The following is a 20035-nucleotide window of genomic DNA, read 5'->3' as shown; positions in this document are numbered from 1 at the left end:
CGGTGTCAGTGAGGGGTGAGAATAAAGAAAGTGTTGCGCTATGTGTAGGAGGAGGCTTGGTTGGTGTGTGCGTGGGAGGAGAGCTGCTAATGGTGGCCACTTTTTTCAGACAAGGTGGCAAAGAGTTTAGCAGGTGGTGAAGGAAGGATGAGGAGGATATTGAAAGTGGAGAAGTGTGTTTCTTATAGCGCTGTCATTTTTATTCCCATAGTAGGTGGTTTAAAGGAGAACTGAAGGCAAATTTTTTTATTATCAAAATTCTATTTATCTCATTTTATTAACTATAGGAATGCATTTTTGATAGCTATTTTGTCACTGCTATAGCAAGTTATGAGTGTTTTGAAATATGCTCTGTAATATATCAGTCCATATGTCAAAGCAATGGCCGTACACGAAATTCGTTGAGACTTGTGTGAGACATCGTAGGACGGAAGTAAAACGTACAGCGGAAATCAAAGTGACCAACATCTGCCAACGTTGTCAAAAGACGCGCGCGCCCTCTTTTGAATGCTGATGTAATCAAGATGGAAGTTTTGTTTGTTCTGATAGCAATCAGGAAAGTTTGAAAAAAAGTAGGCAGTAATCGTCATTTAAACTTGTTTTTGTGCAATATTTCGTTTAGAAAAGAGTTTTCAAAATGGCGGCGCTGACGCTTAACGTTTCTAAGTCTTGCACAAGTCTCGTGAAGATTGCGCAGATAAGTGACTCCTGCTGTGGACCAATGAACTAAATTCAACATGGCTAAAAACCGAATAGGCCGATAAGTATAACGTATTTAATTGCAATTAGTTGCCAATATGAGTCACGATATAAGGTTACTAAAACTGAAAACGTAATTGAATAACGCGTTAATTAAGAAATAAAGCAAGTTTAAAAATGACTTCAGTTCTCCTTTAAGTTGGTGTGATTGAGGAGAAAAATGTATTTCTTAATTTTACTGTTCATTATTTTTTAGGGGTTTTTATTGCATAACTGTTTTTGTTGATTGGGGAAAATTAGCTGCAACTATGAAGCATTAATGTATTTTTGTGCTCTGTATTCTTAATATGCCCGCGTACCCCTTTTAAAATAAAGACTGAAGCTGATTTTGTTCCATCGATACTCTCTGTCTGATTGCTTATTGATCATTAACCTTTTCTGAGATTAGTGTCCATTCTTTTGTAGCTCATTATGACTACCTTCACATCATGATTACAAATGTTATGTGGTTCCTCAGGTGTTGCATGAGTACTGGATGACGCTGAGGGATCGTGTGTCAGCCATAGATGAGCTGGGTATGGCTACAGAAAGACTGCGTGTTCGTCTTCCTGATGAGCCCAAACCTAAAGTGCTGCACATCATCGAGCCACATGAGGTGGGTAGAACGAAGCGTCTTCTGCATCACACCTGGATTATATACTGTGACCACTGTGCTAAATGCATGTGTTTTGTTTATTGGTTTTATTTGGGTTCAGGTGGAGCAGAACAGAGTGAAACTGTTGAATGACAGGGCTGTGGCTAAATCCCAGCTACAGAAAAAGCTTGGACAGTTTCTGTATCTTACCAATTTGGAGAAGGTAACAAATAAAGCTTGTGTTACATGTTCCAGTTTTTGAGTCTTCTTGAATTTCTGTATTGTTTGACCGTATAGTAAGACAAATTAGTATTGTTTGTTTATAGTGGGCATTGAAAACACATACTGGCTTACAACAGTCTATAAGTACCTTTTGTTTTCTGGTGACTTTCAAGTTTATACATTTCAGTGTCATATTTTGAATAGACTTTATGCTGATATTTCCACTCAATAATTGTTTCAGTCACAGGATAAATCAACAGGAGGTCTGAATCCAGAGCCATGTCCTATCTGTGCTCGCTCTCTGGGTCAGGAGGTAAGCTGAAATGATGAAATGAAGAAGATCTAATCATATATATGTGAACTTTTGACTGCAGGTACATAAACATTTCAATACACATTTGTAATATGAATGCATCTGAAAAGAAGTCACACCTTTGCGCATGTAAGTAACTGTGTGTGTGTTTGACAGTGGGCCGTTCTCACCTGTGGACACTGTTTCTGCAATGAGTGCATTTCCATCATTGTAGAGCAGTACAGTGTTGGCAATCGAAAGAAAGCTATAAAGTGTGCTATCTGCAGGCAAACCACTTCCCACACCGAGATTTCCTATGTCTTCACCACCCAGGCTGCAGACCAGGGCCAGGAAATTCCTGTCAAAGTCAGTACCTTTTGTTGTTTATTTTGTGTGCAACATAAATTTAAAATCCCCCTTTGACATTTTTTTCATGCTGTAGGGAAGCCACTCCACTAAAGTAGAAGCCGTGGTCCGAGCCCTTAAGAAAATCCAGATGACTGACCCAGGAGCTAAATCTCTTGTATTCTCTACGGTAACTGTTATTTGAGATACAGTAGCATGCAAAAGTTTGGGCACCCTTGCTGAAAATGTCTGTTACTGTGAATTAGCCTGGGAAATCCCATGCTGCTTTGCACAATCGTTCCGATCTGAAAAGACAGCATGGAAACTATGGTCTAAAGGCTCGCCTGAGTTAGGGAGCCAATCAGAGAGTGGGGAGGGGTGGAAAGACGGTGACGCGTACTACTCGACAAACGGAAGCTTGTAGTTTATTTGGGACTGTTTACGGATCACATTTAACATGGCGGCGAGCGATACGAACCAAACTAACCAAACCAGCTTCTCTCATATTTGTCTTGCACAAATGGCAGTAATCGTTCGGTGCCATTGTTTTCCTATTTTTGTTTTGCCTTCTCTTTCTCTTTCCTTCTCTTCTTCGCCTTCTTCGTCGCTCTAACTACGTCACCGGGTACAACTGCCATGATTGGCCATGGGCTACATATACGCCAAATGATAGACATTCGCAATGTCCAATAAACGGCCGTTGACAATCGTAAACCACACCTCCCCTACGAGAAATTCAACAGGCGGATTCCAGACCATATTTCACTTGTGATATGGTCTGGTGTTAACCAGACTAACTGTGAATAGTTAAGTGAGCAGAAGATGAACTGATCACCAAAAGGCATAAAGGTAAAGATGAGACATTTCAGCGTTTTATGCAAGATTTGTGTATTTTTGTTTTACAATTGGAGAGTGAAAAAAGAAAAGGAACACCATGCGAAAGTTTGGGCACCCCAATACATTTGAGTTCTCAGGTAACTTTTACCAAGGTTCCAGACCTTAATTAGCTTATTGAGCTGTGGCTTGTTCAAATTCTTCGTTAGAAAAGGTCAGATGATGCAGATTTCAAAGCTGTATAAATTCTTCGACTCCTCAGATTTGTCCCTAAAATCAACAGCCATGGGCTCCTCTAAGCAACTCGCTCGCATTCTGAATAATAAAATAATTGATACTCACAAAGCAGAAGAAGGCTACAAGAACATAGCAAAGTGTTTTCAGGTAGCTGTTTCCTCAGATCGTAATGTTATTAAGAAATGGCAGTTAACAGAAACAGTGGAGATCAAGGTGAGGTCTGGAAGATGAAGAAAACTTTCTGAAAGAACTGCTCGTTGGATTGCTAGAAAGGCAAATAAAAATCCCTGTTTGACTGCAAAAGACCTTCAGAAAGATTTAGCAGACCCTGGAGTGGTGGTGCACTGTTCTACTATGCAGCGACACCTAAACAAATATGACCTTCATGAGAGTCATCAGAAGAAAACCTTTCCTGTGTCCGAGCCACAAAATTCAGTGTCTGAAGTTTGCAAATGAACATCTAAATAAGCCTGATGCATTTTGGAAACAAGTCCTGTGGACTGATGAAATCAAAATAGAACTTTTTGGCCACAATGTGCAAAGGTACAGTATGTTTGGAGAAAAAAGGGTGCCAGATTCCAGGAAAAGAACACCTCTCCAACTCTGAAGCATGGGTGGGGATCGATCATGCTTTGGGGTTGTGTTGCAGCCAGTGGCACAGGGCACATTTCATTGGTCGAGGGAAGTGTGGATTCGAATAAATACCAGCAAATTCTGGAAGCAAACATCACACCATCTGTAAAAAAAAGTTGAAGTTAAAAAGAGGATGGGTCCTACAATAAGACGATCCAAAACACACCTCAAAATCTACAATGGAATACCTCAAGAAGCACAAGCTGAAGGTTTTGCCATGGCCCTCACAGTCCCCTAACCTAAACATCATTGAAAATCTGTGGATAGATCTCAAAAGAGCAGTGTATGCAAGACAGCCCAAGAAACTTGTAGAACCGGAAGCCTTTTGCAAGGATGAATGCGCGAAAATCCCCAAAGTAAGAACTGAAAGATTATTAGCTGGCTACAAAAAGGGTTTACAAGCTGTGATACTTGCCAAAGGGGGTGTTACTAAGTACTGACCATGCCAGGTGCCCAAACTTTTGCTTCAGGTCCTTTTCATTTTTTGGTATTTTATGCCTGTAAATTATGGAAATAAAAATGTAATCTTGTGGAAAATATTAAAGAAATGTGTCATCTTTACCCTTATGCCTTTTGGTGATCAGTTCATCTTCTGCTCACATAACTATTCACAGTAACAGACATTTTCAGCAAGGGTGCCCAAACTTTTGCATGCCACTGTATTGTTGGCGTGACCTTTATCAGAAAATACACATTTTAACAAGTGTTAATTGATCTGACTTTACTCTTTATCTTTTTCAGTGGCAGGGAGTATTAGATATCATTGCAAAAGCCCTCTTTGATAACAACATGGAGTTCTCGCAAATCAATGGGATTCATAAATTTCAGGTGTGTAAAAATATTACACTGTACACATTTATGTTAGTACTACCATTCAGAATGAAAACATTTACTCCTGTGTTGCCAATATGAATATCATGGCTGTGACCATGTCTGCACTTTTTTATGCATCTGTGCACAAACTAAGAGATCCAAGAGATGAAGCTCACAATAACAGCTTACAGCTTGCCACTTGATGATATGTTGCTGATTTTCCTTTTAGGAAAACTTGAGCTCATTCAAATATGAGGAGAAGATCAACATCCTGCTGTTGCCATTGCACACAGGGTCAAATGGCCTGAATATCATTGAGGCTACCCACGTGCTGCTTGTAGAGCCCATTCTCAATCCAGCACATGAGCTGCAGGCCATTGGCAGAGTGCACCGTATCGGCCAAACCAAGTGAGCTCACGTGTAGGACCACAACAATAGTTGATTTTATTTTATTTTATTTTATTTTTTTCAATGGAAAGGAATAAGAACAGTGCAGGCAGCTGAGAGAGTCTTTAGCATTCAGCACTGTTAATATTTTTTTTAAAAAAAGGGACACTGTAATTTGTTAGTAGTAGGGATCTTGTCATCACAACTCTACAGGGGAAACGTTTAAGTACACATCTGTGGTACATTCTAATACTTATGAACCCACCAAATTCAAATGCACATTAAGTTCTCACTTTTTATATACCATATATACGTATATGCATTTTATATCATTTACAATTTACACCATTTTTAAAACTAATGTATGTCTTAAAAGCACTGTATAAATAAAATTAAATTGAAATCTCATTTTGGGGGAAAATGAAAATCACTGAAAAAGAACATAAATAATAGTTTTTGGGCATCTGAGTTGAACTCCATCGCCAACAAATGAGTTGCTTAAAGGGCATGGAAAAGTCACAGATTTGGAGAAAATAAGAAACTATGCCAGAGGGCATCGTAAAATAACAAGTCACAATGATCCTTCATATGGCACCAACTGACCTCAAATGTCGGCAGTGACGAGCCATTAATTACTTATCCATTGGTTTTTGTTCCCTAGACCCACTTTTGTACACCGGTTCCTGATTAAGTCCACAATTGAGGAGCGCATGCAGGCCATGCTGAAAACAGCAGAGAAAAGGTGAGCATATGCAAAATGAAGTGTGTTCATGGGTTGTCTCATTACCCTTTTTTTTGGTTTGTTTTTTTGGTGTACAGTGGTGCTTGAAAGTTTGTGAACCCTTTAGAATTTTCTATATTTCTGCATAAATATGACCGAAAGCATCAGATTTTCACACAAGTCCTAAAAGTAGATAAAGAGAACCCAGTTAAACAAATGAGACAAACATATTATACTTGGTCATTTATTTATTGAGGAAAATGATCCAATATTACATATCTGTGAATGGCAAAAGTATGTGAACCTTTGCTTTCAGTATCTGGTGTGACCCCCTTGTGCAGCAATAACTGCAGCTAAACGTTTCCGGTAACTGTTGGTCAGTCCTGCACACTGGCTTGGAGGAATTTTAGCCCATTCCTTCGTACAGAACAGCTTCAACTCTGGGATGTTGGTGGGTTTCCTCACATGAACTGCTCGCTTCAGGTCCTTCCATAACATTTTGATTGGATTAAGGTCAGGACTTTGACTTGGCCATTCCAAAACATTAACTTTATTCTTCTTTAACCATTCTTTGGTAGAACGACTTGTGTGCTTAGGGTCATTGTCTTGCTGCATGACCCACCTTCTCTTGAGATTCAGTTCATGGACAGATGTCCTGACATTTTCCTTTAGAATTCGCTGGTATAATTCAGAATTCATTGTTCCATCAATGATGGCAAGCCATCCTGGCCCAGATGCAGCAAAACAGGCCCAAACCATGATACTACCACCACCATGTTTCACAGATGGGATAAGGTTCTTATGCTGGAATGCAGTGTTTTCCTTTCTCCAAACATAATGCTTCTCCTTTAAACCAAAAAGTTCTATTTTGGTCTCATCCAGCCACAAAACATTTTTCCAATAACCTTCTGGCTTGTCCACGTGATCTTTAGCAAACTGCAGACGAGCAGCAATGTTCTTTTTGGAGAGCAGTGGCTTTCTCCTTGTAACCCTGCCACGCACACCATTGTTGTTCAGTGTTCTCCTGATGATGGGCTCATGAACATTAACATTAGCCAATGTGAGAGAGGCCTTCAGTTGCTTAGAAGTTACCCTGGGGTCCTTTGTGACCTTGCCGACTGTTACACGCCTTGCTCTTGGAGTGATCTTTGTTGGTCGACCACTCCTGGGGAGGGTAGCAATGGTCTTGAATTTCCTCCATTTGTACACAATCTGTCTGACTGTGGATTGGTGGAGTCCAAACTCTTTAGAGATGGTTTTGTAACCTTTTCCAGCCTGATGAGCATTAACAACACTTTTTCTGAGGTCCTCAGGAATCTCCTTTGTTTGTGCCATGATACACTTCCACAAACATGTGTTGTGAAGATCAGACTTTGATAGATCCCTGTTCTTTAAATAAAACAGGGTGCCCACTCACACCTGATTTTCATCCCATTGATTGAAAACACCTGACTCTAATTTCACCTTCAAATTAACTGCTAATCCTAGAGGTTCACATACTTTTGTCGTTCACATATATGTAATATTGGATCATTTTCCTCAATGAATAAATGACCGAGTATAATATTTTTGTCTCATTTGTTTAACTGGGTTCTCTTTATCTACTTTTAGGACTTGTGGGAAAATCTGATGATGTTTTAGGTCATATTTATGCAGAAATATAGAAAATTCTATAGGGTTCACAAATTTTCAAGCACCACTGTATGTAATAGTAATGGTTATTTTTGCCTCTAATAATAGTGTCCTAATAATTCTTTGGTGTTTCCTGTGTGCATCCAGTCATAGTACCACAGCCATGAAGCACTCGGAGGCGTCTGTGTTCACAGTGGCTGATCTGGCTGAGCTTTTCACTGAGGATAATGACACACTGGAATGAGACTGGTCAATCACAGCCACACAGTCTGGCCAGTGAGCACCACAACCAGCAAGGAGGAGCAGATAAAAAGGGACTATTACAACACCAATCAGTATACAAGCTCACCACTGGTATTTAAAAATTTGGAGCATGGTTAGAGCTTAATTGAGCAGGCAGAACAATACGTACCTCTATGTACATATTTTGATCAGAATGGTCTGTTGTAGCGTCTTTCATTTCCATGTATTATTATTTACATCACATCACCAGTGAAAATGTAAGTATTTATAAAATGTAAACAGATAAGCACTGCCTTTCTAGGCATTGCTATGAATCCAGTGTATCTATTGTAAGCATGTGAATTTTGGGACCAGTGGATTTATTTTTATTTTTGTCCCAGTTTTCCAGGCTAACAAGAACCATAATGAAATTCTAGTTCATTAATTTTACATCAGTTTTCTTCTGGTTAACAAGTCATGTCACCAATTTATTAAAAGAAATACTTGCACTATTTGTAGGTTGTACCTCCAAAACATTCACGGTTTTAATAGTGTGGTGTTTTTTTTTTTTGTTTGTTTGTTTTTGTTTTGGTTTTTTAAAATCTGTTAATGTCTACAACTAAGGAAGGTTAAATGCAATTGTCTGTTAGGTGTCAGTATAATCATTAGTGAAATGATGGCGCATTCCGCCAGAAGCATTGCACTAGATTATGTTTGGGGGCATAACGAACAGTTTCATATTCGTTTAAACTATTAAAATTGTAAAATGTGGGGGGTTTTTTAAACAATTATCTTTTTTTTTTAATTAGCTGTATTTCTTATGAGTTGACACATTCTATATTATATTGTAAAGCTATAAAATGTAAATGTCTGAAGAAGAAACCATCAGTTTGTACATCTTTTGAAGTTATTTGAGTGAAGTTGTTGTGAACATTCCATGCTAACATTTTAGCTATTTCCAAGACAAGACATTCCATGTCCATAAAACTTTTAGAAGGTTTAAGCTATAGAGTTTCTTTAATTGACTTCAGGTTTTAAAAAAAAAATCTAAAATAGTTTAGGTTGTATTTTTAACAAAATATTAAATAATATACAGTAATATAAGTGAACAAGGTTCCCCCTCAAAGAAGCCAAAGCTTTATAGATGATTTTATGTATTTCACCCATTTCTATTTGTAACCAATGACCACTGACTTACTGTCAAACCCAAACTTTCTTTCCATTAGCATTACATTACAGGCCTTTAGCAGATGCTCTTATCCAGAGCGATTTACAAGCATCACACACCCACGCCCAGGGCCTGGGGAGCAGTTGGGAGTTAAGTGCCTTGTTCAAGGGCACTTCAGCCATGGATTTTTCCTGCCAGTCCAGGGAATCAAACCAGTGCCCCTTTGGGCCCAAGGCTGCTTCTCTAACCTTTAGGCCATGGCTGCCTAGCAAAAACTATCAACATTTTATGTTATTTATTAACAAACAAACCAATCAATCAGATTTATTCCAAATGTGTTATTCACAACTTATAAAGCAAAATGCTTGACAATGATTTATCATTACTAAAAGCAACTCCAAACTGAATGTGGTCAAGTTAAACTGCTAACCCTGCAACCCCCCCTTACTGTTTTCTGTGTCCAAGATTGTTGCTTTACGTAATGGAATGATGTGAGCATGATTCAAGGAGTCTGATGTAGTTTCTAGCAGTGTTTGTTTTACTTTGATAGAACTACTGGCTGTGCCACATTCTGTCTGTCCACACAATTTTACGGTCACCAGCTCCTCAGCCAGTGTGGCACTGAACTGCCCTTGACTCAATAGCAGGACTTCTTTTCATGCAAAAGAGTGGGATTCCTGAAACAGTAAAACTTTAGCCATGTCCTTTAAAAAACCGTGCAGACAAAAGTGTGAGTCAAAGCAGGATACCACCCTGCAACTCTCCATTCTCTTTACATGATGAGCAGACTCCTTATTGGTCAGCGGTTTGGGACATACAGTGCTTAGTGTAAATGAGTACACCCCCTTTGAAAAGTAACATTTTAAACAATATCTCCGTGAACACCATTTCCAAAATGTTGACAAGACAAAGTTTAATATAACATCTGTTATAACTTAGATTACACATTTTTTTTTTTTTTCAGTTTTACTCAAATTAGGGTGGTGCAAAAATGAGTACACCCCACAACAAAAACTATTACATCTAGTACTTTGTATGGCCTCCATGATTTTTAATGACAGTACCAAGTCTTCTAGGTATGGAATGAACAAGTTGGCGACGTTTTGCAACATCAATCTTTTTCCATTCTTCAACAATGACCTCTTTTAGTGGCTGGATGGAGAGTGATGCTCAACTTGTCTCTTCAGAATTCCCCATAGGTGTTCGATTGGGTTCAGATCAGGAGGCATACTTGGCCACTGAATCACTTTCACCCTGTTCTTCAGAAATCCAACAGTGGCCTTAGATGTGTGTTTAGTCATGTTGGAAAAGTTCACAACAACCAAGGGCATGGAGTGATTGGTAGCATCTTCTCTTTCAGTATAGAGCAATACATCTGTGAATTCATGATGCCATCAATGAAATGCAGCTCCCCGACACCAGTAGCACTCATGCAGCCCCACATAAGGACACTGCCACCACCATGTTTCACTGTAGGCACCATGCGTTTTTCTTTGTATTCCTCACCTTTGCGACACCATACAGTTTTGAAGCCATCAGTTCCAAAAACATTTATCTTGGTCTCATCACTCCAGAGTATAGAGTCCCAGTAGTCTTCATCTTTGTCAGCATGGGCCCTGGCAAACTCTAGGTGGGCTTTTTTGTGCCTGGGCTTTAGGAGAGGCTTCTTTCGTGGACGGCATCCATGCATGCCATTCCTCTGCAGTGTACGCCGTATTGTGTCACGGGAAATAGTCACCCCAGTTTGGCTTTCTATTTCTTTAGATAACTGCAGTGAACTTGCATGCCGATTTTCTTCAACGCTTCTCATCAGAAGACGCTCCTGTCGAGGTATTAACTTCCGTAGACGACCTGGACGTCTCTGTGAGATGGTTGCAGTTCCATCTTTCTTAAATTTTTGTACCACTTTTGCTACAGTATTCTGACTGATAAGTAAAGCTTTGCTGATCTTCTTGTAGCCTTCACCTTTGTGGTGTAAAGAAGTTATGTTCTTTGGGGAATTCTGAAGAGACAAGTTGAGCATCACTCTCCATCCAGCATCCAGTCACTAAAAGAGGTCATTGTTGAAGAATGGAAAAAGATTGATGTTGCAAAATGTCACCAACTTGTTCATTCCATGCCTAGAAGACTTGGTGCTATCATTAAAAATCATGGAGGCCATAAACTAGATGTAGTAGTTTTTGTTGTGGGGTGTACTCATTTTTGCACTATCCTAATTTGAGTAAAACCGAAAAATGTGTAATCTAAGTTATATTATTAACCTTACTTTCACATTATAAGTTAAACAGATGTTATATTAAACTTTGTCTTGTCAACATTTTGGAAATTGTGTTCATTGAGATATTGTTTAAAATGTTACTTTTCAAAGGGGGTGTACTCATTTACGCTGAGCACTGTAGTTGTAAGGTGTCTGCTAAGTGGTCTGTCAGTAGTATTTTCAGTCTTATGACCCTAAATATACATGGTCTATGTTACCTTGGACTCCCCTCAGCATGTCCTATTCATGTGTGGAATCTCATTGTTGGTGTGGTCATCAATTCAAGCTGGTGTTTTTAAGGACGGAGGGAGGCTCCTACTTCATTAGAGCTGTTTTTCGAGGGCTGGGTTTAATACAAGCACAACATCTGCAGCTGGCAAGCAGTTTAGGGTGAACGGGTGAGACGAATCACAAATTTGGGGCAAATAGAGATTTGGTGTAAAGGTTTACCTGTAAAGAAGACAAATTGAGTAACATCTTTAAAAGAAAAATGGCACCTGCTTCACTGATGATTTGGTGTCTCCTTACAATTTGGACATTTATCCCAGCTGTGCATCTTGAAGAAGAGGGTGAGATTGCTTTTTACAAACTAAATCTCAATCATTTAGGTGCTCATGTTGAATATTTTTGCAAAGTAATTCAGCCTTAATTGCCTTATAATATAACAATAGTTAGATAATAGAGTGAGTTGTAGGTCACAGACTAATCCTTAGACTTGTATAATAATTTATTTTGAATTTTTTTTTAAATATAAGAATCATGTCGGGTCTAGATTATCAAAAAAAAAATGTGTTGATGTCTTATTTTTAGTCACCAGTACAACAAATGCATATATAACATATGCAAAGCAAATAAAATAAAGGAAAGCGTGTGAATAATGAGCATGTGCAACTGTTGCAGTACTAAATGAACTTTTTTTTCTCCAACTAGAGCTTAATGAAACTGTCGTATGTACTAACGAGCAGATACAAGTGACCATTCCAAGTGCCTTTTTTCTCAAAAAGGACCCCCCTCTTTATGTATGTCTGTGCCTCCTCAAATAATATATAAATGTATTTTAAAAGATGTAGTCATTTTTATTCCTCATGTCTGATGAGGATGAAACCTGTGCTTTCTTTCTAATGCAGATTTGGGATTTGCACCTAAATGACCCAGTGTGTCGTGGCGTTGAGATTGGGGATGGCTATGTCTTCACTATCAAGACTAATCTTACAGACTGTGGCACCATCATGGTAAACCTGTCAATTCTCAGTCAATATAATGTTTTCTTCTTTATGATCCAGGAAATTTCTTTCATTTCCAAAGAAAAGCTGTGAAAGAGCTATATTTGCATATAAAAGTGTAGACACTACAGATAGGATCTTTTGAATTTGGAGCAATATTTTACATTAATCCTTATTCAGGTATAAATGCAGTTTCTTCCTTTGAGTTTGTAGATGATTATTATTGTGCCTTTGACTGTTATCACATGTTCTGCTCTTTGCATTATTTGTGGCAAATAATGTAGTTTAGTGAAGGAAATATATTTTGAGAAGCAAAACTGTGAGAAAACACTGATTTAATGCATGTGTATCTTCTGTTAATATGGTGGCTTTGTTTTCCCTGGAATAATTATTTGATAATATACAGAGAAGGAACGAGCAAGCATTGCTTCTTTCCCTTCAGACTGGATGGCTGGAGTGCTTTCAGAGCTTGAAGGGGAGGGCTAGTAGCCATGCTGCTTTAAATTACCTTGATTTATATGTAAATGATGACTGTGTTTTCAGCAGTAGTGAATAGGCTGACAATAATTCAGTGTCACACTTTGTACTCCCTCTTTTATTCATCCCCCTAGACCAGCTCATACTGTCGTAACATTACTCGGAGGATGGGTTTCACCCTGGCAGAATATAAATCTGTACTTGACACGATGAGTATCATTGAGAGGCTCAGCCCGAAGGCACAGAAGCATTTTTTGTAAAGCCAGCAAAAGGTTAACACAGTCTTGTTTGGGGGGGATGTTTAGGTTTATAAAGACTTTTTTTTCTCATTCTGTTTTGGGGGACTTTACATTTGTACCAAAACATGTATACAAATGATCTACTGAACCACTTAGAAATCTTGTGTAGCCACAATTTTCATTCTGTTTACAGGTTGCTTGCAAATAAAAACAAAATTTTTCGCTGGTCAGTCTACCACCAGTATTAATCTAATAGAAATAACATTTAAGATATTACTTTCCCTTAAAACTAGGACCTATATGGGAGGGTTTGTTGTTATGGTGAAGGAATAGTTTATAGACACGCAATAAAACTACTGGAAGGGGGTGGAGATCAGTCTGTCCTTTTCAGGAGTAAAAAGGGTGCTTCTTTTTTTTTTAAACAATTTCTTACTATTCTTACTACCATCTATATAAATGTGCTGAATCCTAACCATATTTTACTGTATGTGATTATCTTTTTTTTTTTTTGGTTGGTTGGTTGGTTGGTTGGTTTTTGACTTACAGGCATCTGATGAGACTTACATCATGTTCACCAACACCATTCACAATAATGAAACAGACGTCATCACTAGAAGCTATGTCAACATTACATTTGGATGTCGCTACCCTTCAAACTACATGGTCCAGCAGCCTAATGGCGAAAACATGATCCGAGTGGACGTCAGGTGAATACTTTAAGGACACAATCATGCAAACAGTGTTGTCTTTTCAGTCTGAAGCTCCTTGTATCCAGACATGAATATATGAATATATATGGGTTCATATATTCATTTTTCTTGTTGAACAAAAGATGTAACCAATAGTAACTATGAGGATTATCTGAAGTGTCTAATATCACTGAGTGTCCTTCAGGAGGCCTTTTAACATTCTCTTGTCTGCAGGACGATCACTCTAGACACAGAAGATGGAAATTTCTCAGTGTCCATGCTGCTTTATAAAGATGAAAACTTTGAGGATAAATGGACTACTGTTCCTTCTCTAATGCTTGATGACAACATCTATGTGAAAGTTTTCATGGTTTGTATAATTAACAGTTATTCCATGAAATCAAGTCATACTGATTGAGTTGATAGCCAACAAAGTGCTTAGTGCCAAATTGGTTATAAACCATATACGACGAGACTGAGTGGAATATAATATAATATATTTATTATATCCATATTCACTGGATTTTGAGAAACGGATCATTTTTTATTTTTTGCAAATTCGATAAATAAAAACTTTATAGGGGCGGCACGGTGGTGTAGTGGTTAGCGCTGTCGCCTCACAGCAAGAAGGTCCTGGGTTCGAGCCCCGGGGCCGGCGAGGGCCTTTTTGTGTGGAGTTTGCATGTTCTCCCCGTGTCCGCATGGGTTTCCTCCGGGTGCTCCGGTTTCCCCCACAGTCCAAAGACATGCAGGTTAGGTTAACTGGTGACTCTAAATTGACCGTAGGTGTGAATGTGAGTGTGAATGGTTGTCTGTGTCTATGTGTCAGCCCTGTGATGACCTGGCGACTTGTCCAGGGTGTACCCCGCCTTTCGCCCGTAGTCAGCTGGGATAGGCTCCAGCTTGCCTGCGACCCTGTAGAAGGATAAAGCGGCTAGAGATAATGAGATGAGAAAAACTTTATACAAAACCTCCGACAAAATCATTTCCACTTAGAATGTAAACTGACCAGCAAAATGACAGTAGCAATTAGTGAAAAATGCTATAATAATAACAATAATAATAATTCCTGAAAAATAAAAAGATACATTCTTACCATCAAATACTTTTATTCCATATTTTGTTGCTTTTTATCCCCCGCTGGCCGAAAGGCCCGAAGGGGGATTATGTCATGGCGATGTCCATCCCGTCCGTACCTTCTGAAATCAACTCCGCTCACAGTTTTTGGAGGAATTTCACAAAACTTGACAAGATTCTTTGTTATATGTCGGCAATACACATATTGCAATTTCATTCAATTCAGTCACGTTTTACCAGAGTTATGGCCCTTGATTACCAAACTTGTACTTTGACAATGTCATAAGGGTGTATTAAGCACTTCTAGCATAGATATAGTTGCCAGCAGGGGATATTGTGCTCTCAGAACACTCTTGTTTTGTATTTTTTTGGGGGGTTTGTTTTCAAGTAGAGTTTTTATTTTGTCTTTGGTTGGTTCAGCAACACTGCCATTTTATTTTTCTCTACTCATGGTATATGAGCCTAGTCGTAGAGTAGCCAGTCAGAGCATGCGACTGCTCATATCCAGTGGCTGTGGATAGAATAAGAATAAAATAGATGGCTTGTAGTATATTATAAGCTATTATGAATCTTCTAAGAAGCTATTAGAGATTTACTGATTTTTTTTTTTTTGTGGCACCTGGGACCCACTTTAAATGAGCTTTTATGTTGAATATTCCATTACAGTTGTATGAATGATGATAAGCCTCCTTTGCCCCCCACACTTCAGGATCATTTTGTGTGTAATTAAATGTTGCCTGTAATTTAGTAAATGTTTGCTATTGTTTATCACAGTCTTCTATCATTGTTAGAGACTTTCTGCCTTGTCTTATGGAGATACCTCAAACTTAACATCTTAGTGTCTATTGTAGATACCTCTAACTTAAGGACTTAAATGTTTAAAGAATTAGTGTCTAATTAAAGTCACAAATTGCTAAATGAATTTCTGACTCAGTACAATGTTCCTTGTAGATTAGATCAATTTATCCAATAAGTCATCTCACATGAGCAAAGCTGAATCCAGTGATTCCATCTGTGCTTTATCAGACCCTTGGCAGATACTCTTGTTTACTCTCAGCCTTGCTGGAAATCGGATGACTGCTTGGAACAGGGTTTGCTCAATGAGTTATTGACAAGACTGTTTGGAATCTCACCATACAGATACCAGCTAATCTCATGCTCCGAGTGGAGAGATGCTGGGCCACACCGAACCATGATCCATACAGCAACATTCAGTACACTTTCATCAAGGACAGGTTTGTGTATATGTAACATGTGTCTGTTCGAATCTGTTTTGTTTTGGTGGGAGTACCTGTTGCAAAGGGAGCTGATGATAAAACAACTTGTACGACTCATGTTCCTGTGACTGCAGCCTTGGGCACAGTAGGCATTTCACCACAACAGCTGTGCCTGTCCATGACAACCTAGACTTATTTCTCTTTTTTCACAACTTAAAATATGCTGCCAAGAAAAACTGTCTCTGAGGCCATATGGTTGTATGCATTATGTCGGTGTATATAATACTAGTAATATTACTAGTAATGATTATAATATACAGGGTGTTTCAAAAAAATTTTATATCATTTCACAATCTAATAACCTTGCCAATTCTCGTTCAATTGACCTCAGATTTTAACAGCATGTGTGGAAACAGGTCAAAATTTTATGTGTAATGTTTTTTTGTTTTTATCTTTTTAGGTATAGAAATGCCATTCACTGGAAAAGAAAAGGCATTTTGTGTGTTAGAGTATACGCTCAAACACAGTCGAACAAGACTGCAGCGTGCATTTATGAGAGAATTCTCTAAAAATCCAGATTTGGACATGGCACAAAAAGTTCAAAGAGGAAGGGTGTGTGTGTGTGTGTGTGTGTGTGTGTGTGTGTGTGTGTGTGTGTGTCAGGTGGCGCGCATATTGAAAATTTGTGAAATCGTTCATGGAATCCACATACGTTTTGAATTTCTCTTTCAAATTTTGAGGAATAAATCTTATATTGCTGAACATTAAGCCTGTTCAGTTTCATTTGCCTAGACTATATAGTTTCTGGGATATTTACATCTCAAATAATATCAAAATTTTTGAAACACCATGTATTTATATTTATATCGTATTTATTATATTTCATACTGTTATTTTAACAGCATGTCAATATATCATCGGTTATAACAAATGTAAGTCAGTTATCCCATATGATGTAAAATTCTGTTAGGATTTCATTCATTACCTCATAACAACTAGATAATGTAAGAACTGTTGAAATGTTCACAGTCTGAACCTTTTCTGTCTGAACATACAGCATAAACATTTTTAATATACAGTATGTTAATCAAATCTTATATAGCATACAGTATATTTTACTTAGTAAAGCCATGACTTTTTCTTATAAAAAGGAATAACATGCACATAATGAGGCTTTTTTTTTTTTGTCCTTAGCTGTCCAGTGCTGACCAATAACCAGATGCTGGCTGTGATGAAAAATGGACAAGGCCCAGAAGCTCTGTTCAGGATCCAAATGTTTAAGTTTGTGGGTAGCTCCTACACAGACATCTTCCTTCACTGTAACATCCAGATCTGCCACAGCAGTGCAGGAGCATGCCGGCCTGTGAGATCCTACTTTTTATACCACTCTCAAATCACATCATCTACCTTCACAAATAGTACAACAGCAAGTTCAAATGTACAAAATGTAATAGTAGAGGAAATTAACAAGAATATACACACTAAACCAGTTTTATATGTAAGCCAACTGAAATCACATCATAACACATGTTTTTTCCTCTTATATGGTGGTATGACTACTTCAAAATATATAACAGAACTGCTCTACTGAGGATACATCAGCACGGATACGCAGAGACGTTGCTCTGTCCCATACTGTGTCCTATGGACCAATTAAAAGACACCAGATTCACTCTGATAACAGCTCTCCGAGTAAGTTTTATCTGTACTTTTACGACATATAATACAGTTCCATAGAGGAGCAAGTGATTTGTTCACTGTCAGTACCTTCCTATTTTATCCAACCTCTGCTTTAGATGGAAGTGTTCCCCCCGTAGAAACCTTTGTGCTTGGAAGTCTGTTGGTGGTTCTGCTGCTCATCACTGGTATGTTTGGGAGGCTGTGGCTCAAAAACAGACGGTCTTATCCTACCCAAGAGGCCCAACTCACCCTGTCTAATATCCACCACATCTCAGAGGTGGCCAGCTAAGCTGAGGTCCACAAGAAAGTACCTCTCTTACACACACATGAAATTAAATATATATTATGTACAGAGAGCATTACAAATACAATATGTTGTTCTAATGAACTACAAATAAATAAGTGTAGTGCAATATATTAGTCTATAGGTTTCACTGAGAAGGCTTTCTTTTAGATGTGCATTTATTTTATGATTCTTTAATCTGTATTTGCTGTCAGATGTGACTAAGGAAATGAAGAAATTTAAAATAAAATAACTTTCATATACTTATTTGTTTGTGTTTTATTTATTTGTCTGTTTGTTGGCAACACGGTGGTGTAATGGTTAGCACTGTCACCTCACAGCAAGAAGGTTCCGTGTTCAAGCCCAGTGGTCGACAGGGACCTTTCTGTGTGGAGTTTGCATGTTCTCCCCGTGTCTGTGTGGGTTTCCTCCGGGTGCTCCGGTTTCCCCTACAGTCCAAAGACATGCAAGTTAGGCTAACTGGTAGCTTTAAATTGACCGTAGGTGTGAAAGCGAGTGAGAATGATTGGTTGTGTCAGCCCTGCGATGACCTGGTGACTTGTCCAGGGTGTACCCTGCCCCTCGCCCATAGTCAGCTGGGATAGGCTCCAGCTTGCCTGCGACCCTGTAGAACAGGATAAGTGGCTACAGATAATGGATGGATAATCTTTTTTTTGTTTTCTGTCAGATGTGACTAAGGAAATGAAGTTTAAAATAACTTTCATATACTGATTTTGTTTGTGTTTTTATTTATTTGTCTGTTTGTTGGCGGCATGGTGGTATAGTGGTTAGCACGGTCACCTCACAGCAAGAAGGTTCCGTGTTCAAGCCCAGTGGTCGACGGGGGTCTTTCTGTGTGGAGTTTGCATGTTCTCCCTGTGTCTGTTTGCATGTTCTCCCTGTGTCTGTGTGGGTTTTCTCCAGGTGCTCTGGTTTCCCCCACAGTCCAAAGACATGCAGGTTAGGTTAACTGGTGACTCTAAATTGACCGTAGGTGTGAATGTGAGTGTGAATGGTTGTCTGTGTCTATGTGTCAGCCCTGTGATGACCTGGCGACTTGTCCAGGGTGTACCCCGCCTTTCGCCCGTAGTCAGCTGGGATAGGCTCAAGCTTGCCTGCGACCCTGTAGAAGGATAAAGCGGCTAGAGATAATGAGATGAGATGAGATACTGATTTTGTTTGTGTTTTTATTTATTTGTCTGTTTGTTGGCGGCATGGTGGTATAGTGGTTAGCACGGTCACCTCACAGCAAGAAGGTTCCGTGTTCAAGCCCAGTGGTCGACGGGGGTCTTTCTGTGTGGAGTTTGCATGTTCTCCCTGTGTCTGTGTGGGTTTCCTCCAGGTGCTCTGGTTTCCCCCACAGTCCAAAGAGATGCAAGTTAGGCTAACTGGTGGCTCTAAATTGACCGTAGATGTGAAAGCGAGTGTGAATGGTTGGTTGTGTCTATGTAGCCCTGCGATGACCTGGCGACTTGTCCAGGGTGTACCCTGCCCCTCGCCCATAGTCAGCTGGGATAGGCTCCAGCTTGCCTGCGACACTGTACAGCAGGGGTCTTCAATCCTATCCGCAAAGGGCCGGTGTAGCTGCAGGCTTTCATTACAGCCAAATTGGAGGCTCACTTGATTGTTGACTGGAGACGAGGGTGAAATGATTAAACAAGTGAAATCAGGTGTAGCTCCTGCTTGGTTGGAATGAAAGCCTGCAGCCACACTGGCCCTTTGTGGATAGGATTGAAGACCCCTGCTGTACAGGATAAGTGATGGATGGATGGATGTCTGTCTGTTTATTTTTTTCACAACCTACATTTAATTTATGCTGCAAATGCAGTCCCTGAGTTACTAACTATTTTCCCCAATATTTTCCCTACAGTCAACACTGCAATTATTGGTATGCAACAATTAGTCTTCTCAATGCAATTTCACATTTCATAAAAATCAGGATTCTGAAGCTTGGGTCAGTTTGTTGATCTTAAACACCGCCCACTTCTTTGCTGAGGCGGAGCTTCGTCGGGGGCGGAGCACTTGTGACACAAATCCCCGCCTATTTATGCATA

The 20035-nt window shown here is 39.2% G+C and overlaps 2 protein-coding genes across 4 annotated transcripts in view; both read left to right on the top strand.

Annotated features, from left to right (window-relative positions):
* Window positions 1–8553, top strand: part of shprh (SNF2 histone linker PHD RING helicase) — a 28839-nt gene extending 20286 nt beyond the window's left edge. For 2 of the 3 annotated variants that reach the window (XM_060934462.1, XM_060934461.1), the window contains exons 21-29: window positions 1217–1354; window positions 1455–1556; window positions 1797–1868; window positions 2025–2213; window positions 2290–2382; window positions 4638–4724; window positions 4939–5117; window positions 5758–5838; window positions 7597–8553. In XM_060934462.1, the coding sequence (XP_060790445.1) occupies window positions 1217–1354; window positions 1455–1556; window positions 1797–1868; window positions 2025–2213; window positions 2290–2382; window positions 4638–4724; window positions 4939–5117; window positions 5758–5838; window positions 7597–7693 (1038 nt within the window). In that variant the 3' untranslated portion in view covers window positions 7694–8553. Of the gene's footprint in view, window positions 1–1216; window positions 1355–1454; window positions 1557–1796; window positions 1930–2024; window positions 2214–2289; window positions 2383–4637; window positions 4725–4938; window positions 5118–5757; window positions 5839–7596 lie in introns of those variants that run through there. The other variant, XR_009655656.1, reaches the window with a different exon arrangement.
* A 3332-nt stretch (window positions 8554–11885) lies between these two features.
* Window positions 11886–18148, top strand: si:dkeyp-110a12.4 (alpha-tectorin). The gene is made up of 7 exons (XM_060932815.1): window positions 11886–12328; window positions 13582–13742; window positions 13959–14094; window positions 15942–16036; window positions 17213–17381; window positions 17596–17710; window positions 17815–18148. The coding sequence occupies exons 1-7, from the start codon at window positions 12182–12184 to the stop codon at window positions 17985–17987; spliced, it is 996 nt and encodes a 331-aa protein (XP_060788798.1). The 5' UTR covers window positions 11886–12181; the 3' UTR covers window positions 17988–18148.
* Window positions 18149–20035: the final 1887 nt, after the last annotated feature.

Source organism: Neoarius graeffei, chromosome 11 (assembly GCF_027579695.1).
Source record: "Neoarius graeffei isolate fNeoGra1 chromosome 11, fNeoGra1.pri, whole genome shotgun sequence".
NCBI lineage: Eukaryota > Metazoa > Chordata > Actinopteri > Siluriformes > Ariidae > Neoarius > Neoarius graeffei.
Note: the sequence above shows the minus strand (reverse complement) of the source record. Positions and strands in the feature narration are given on the sequence as shown.

Bases quoted from the DNA above. Each gene is read 5' to 3' on its own strand.
- si:dkeyp-110a12.4 (XM_060932815.1), top strand. From the start codon at position 12,182: ATGTCTGATGAGGATGAAACCTGTGCTTTCTTTCTAATGCAGATTTGG. The intron at 12,329-13,581 runs GTAAACCTGTCA...TTTGACTTACAG, and splicing joins CAGACTGTGGCACCATCATG to GCATCTGATGAGACTTACAT. The intron at 14,095-15,941 runs GTTTGTATAATT...CTCACCATACAG, and splicing joins TCTATGTGAAAGTTTTCATG to ATACCAGCTAATCTCATGCT.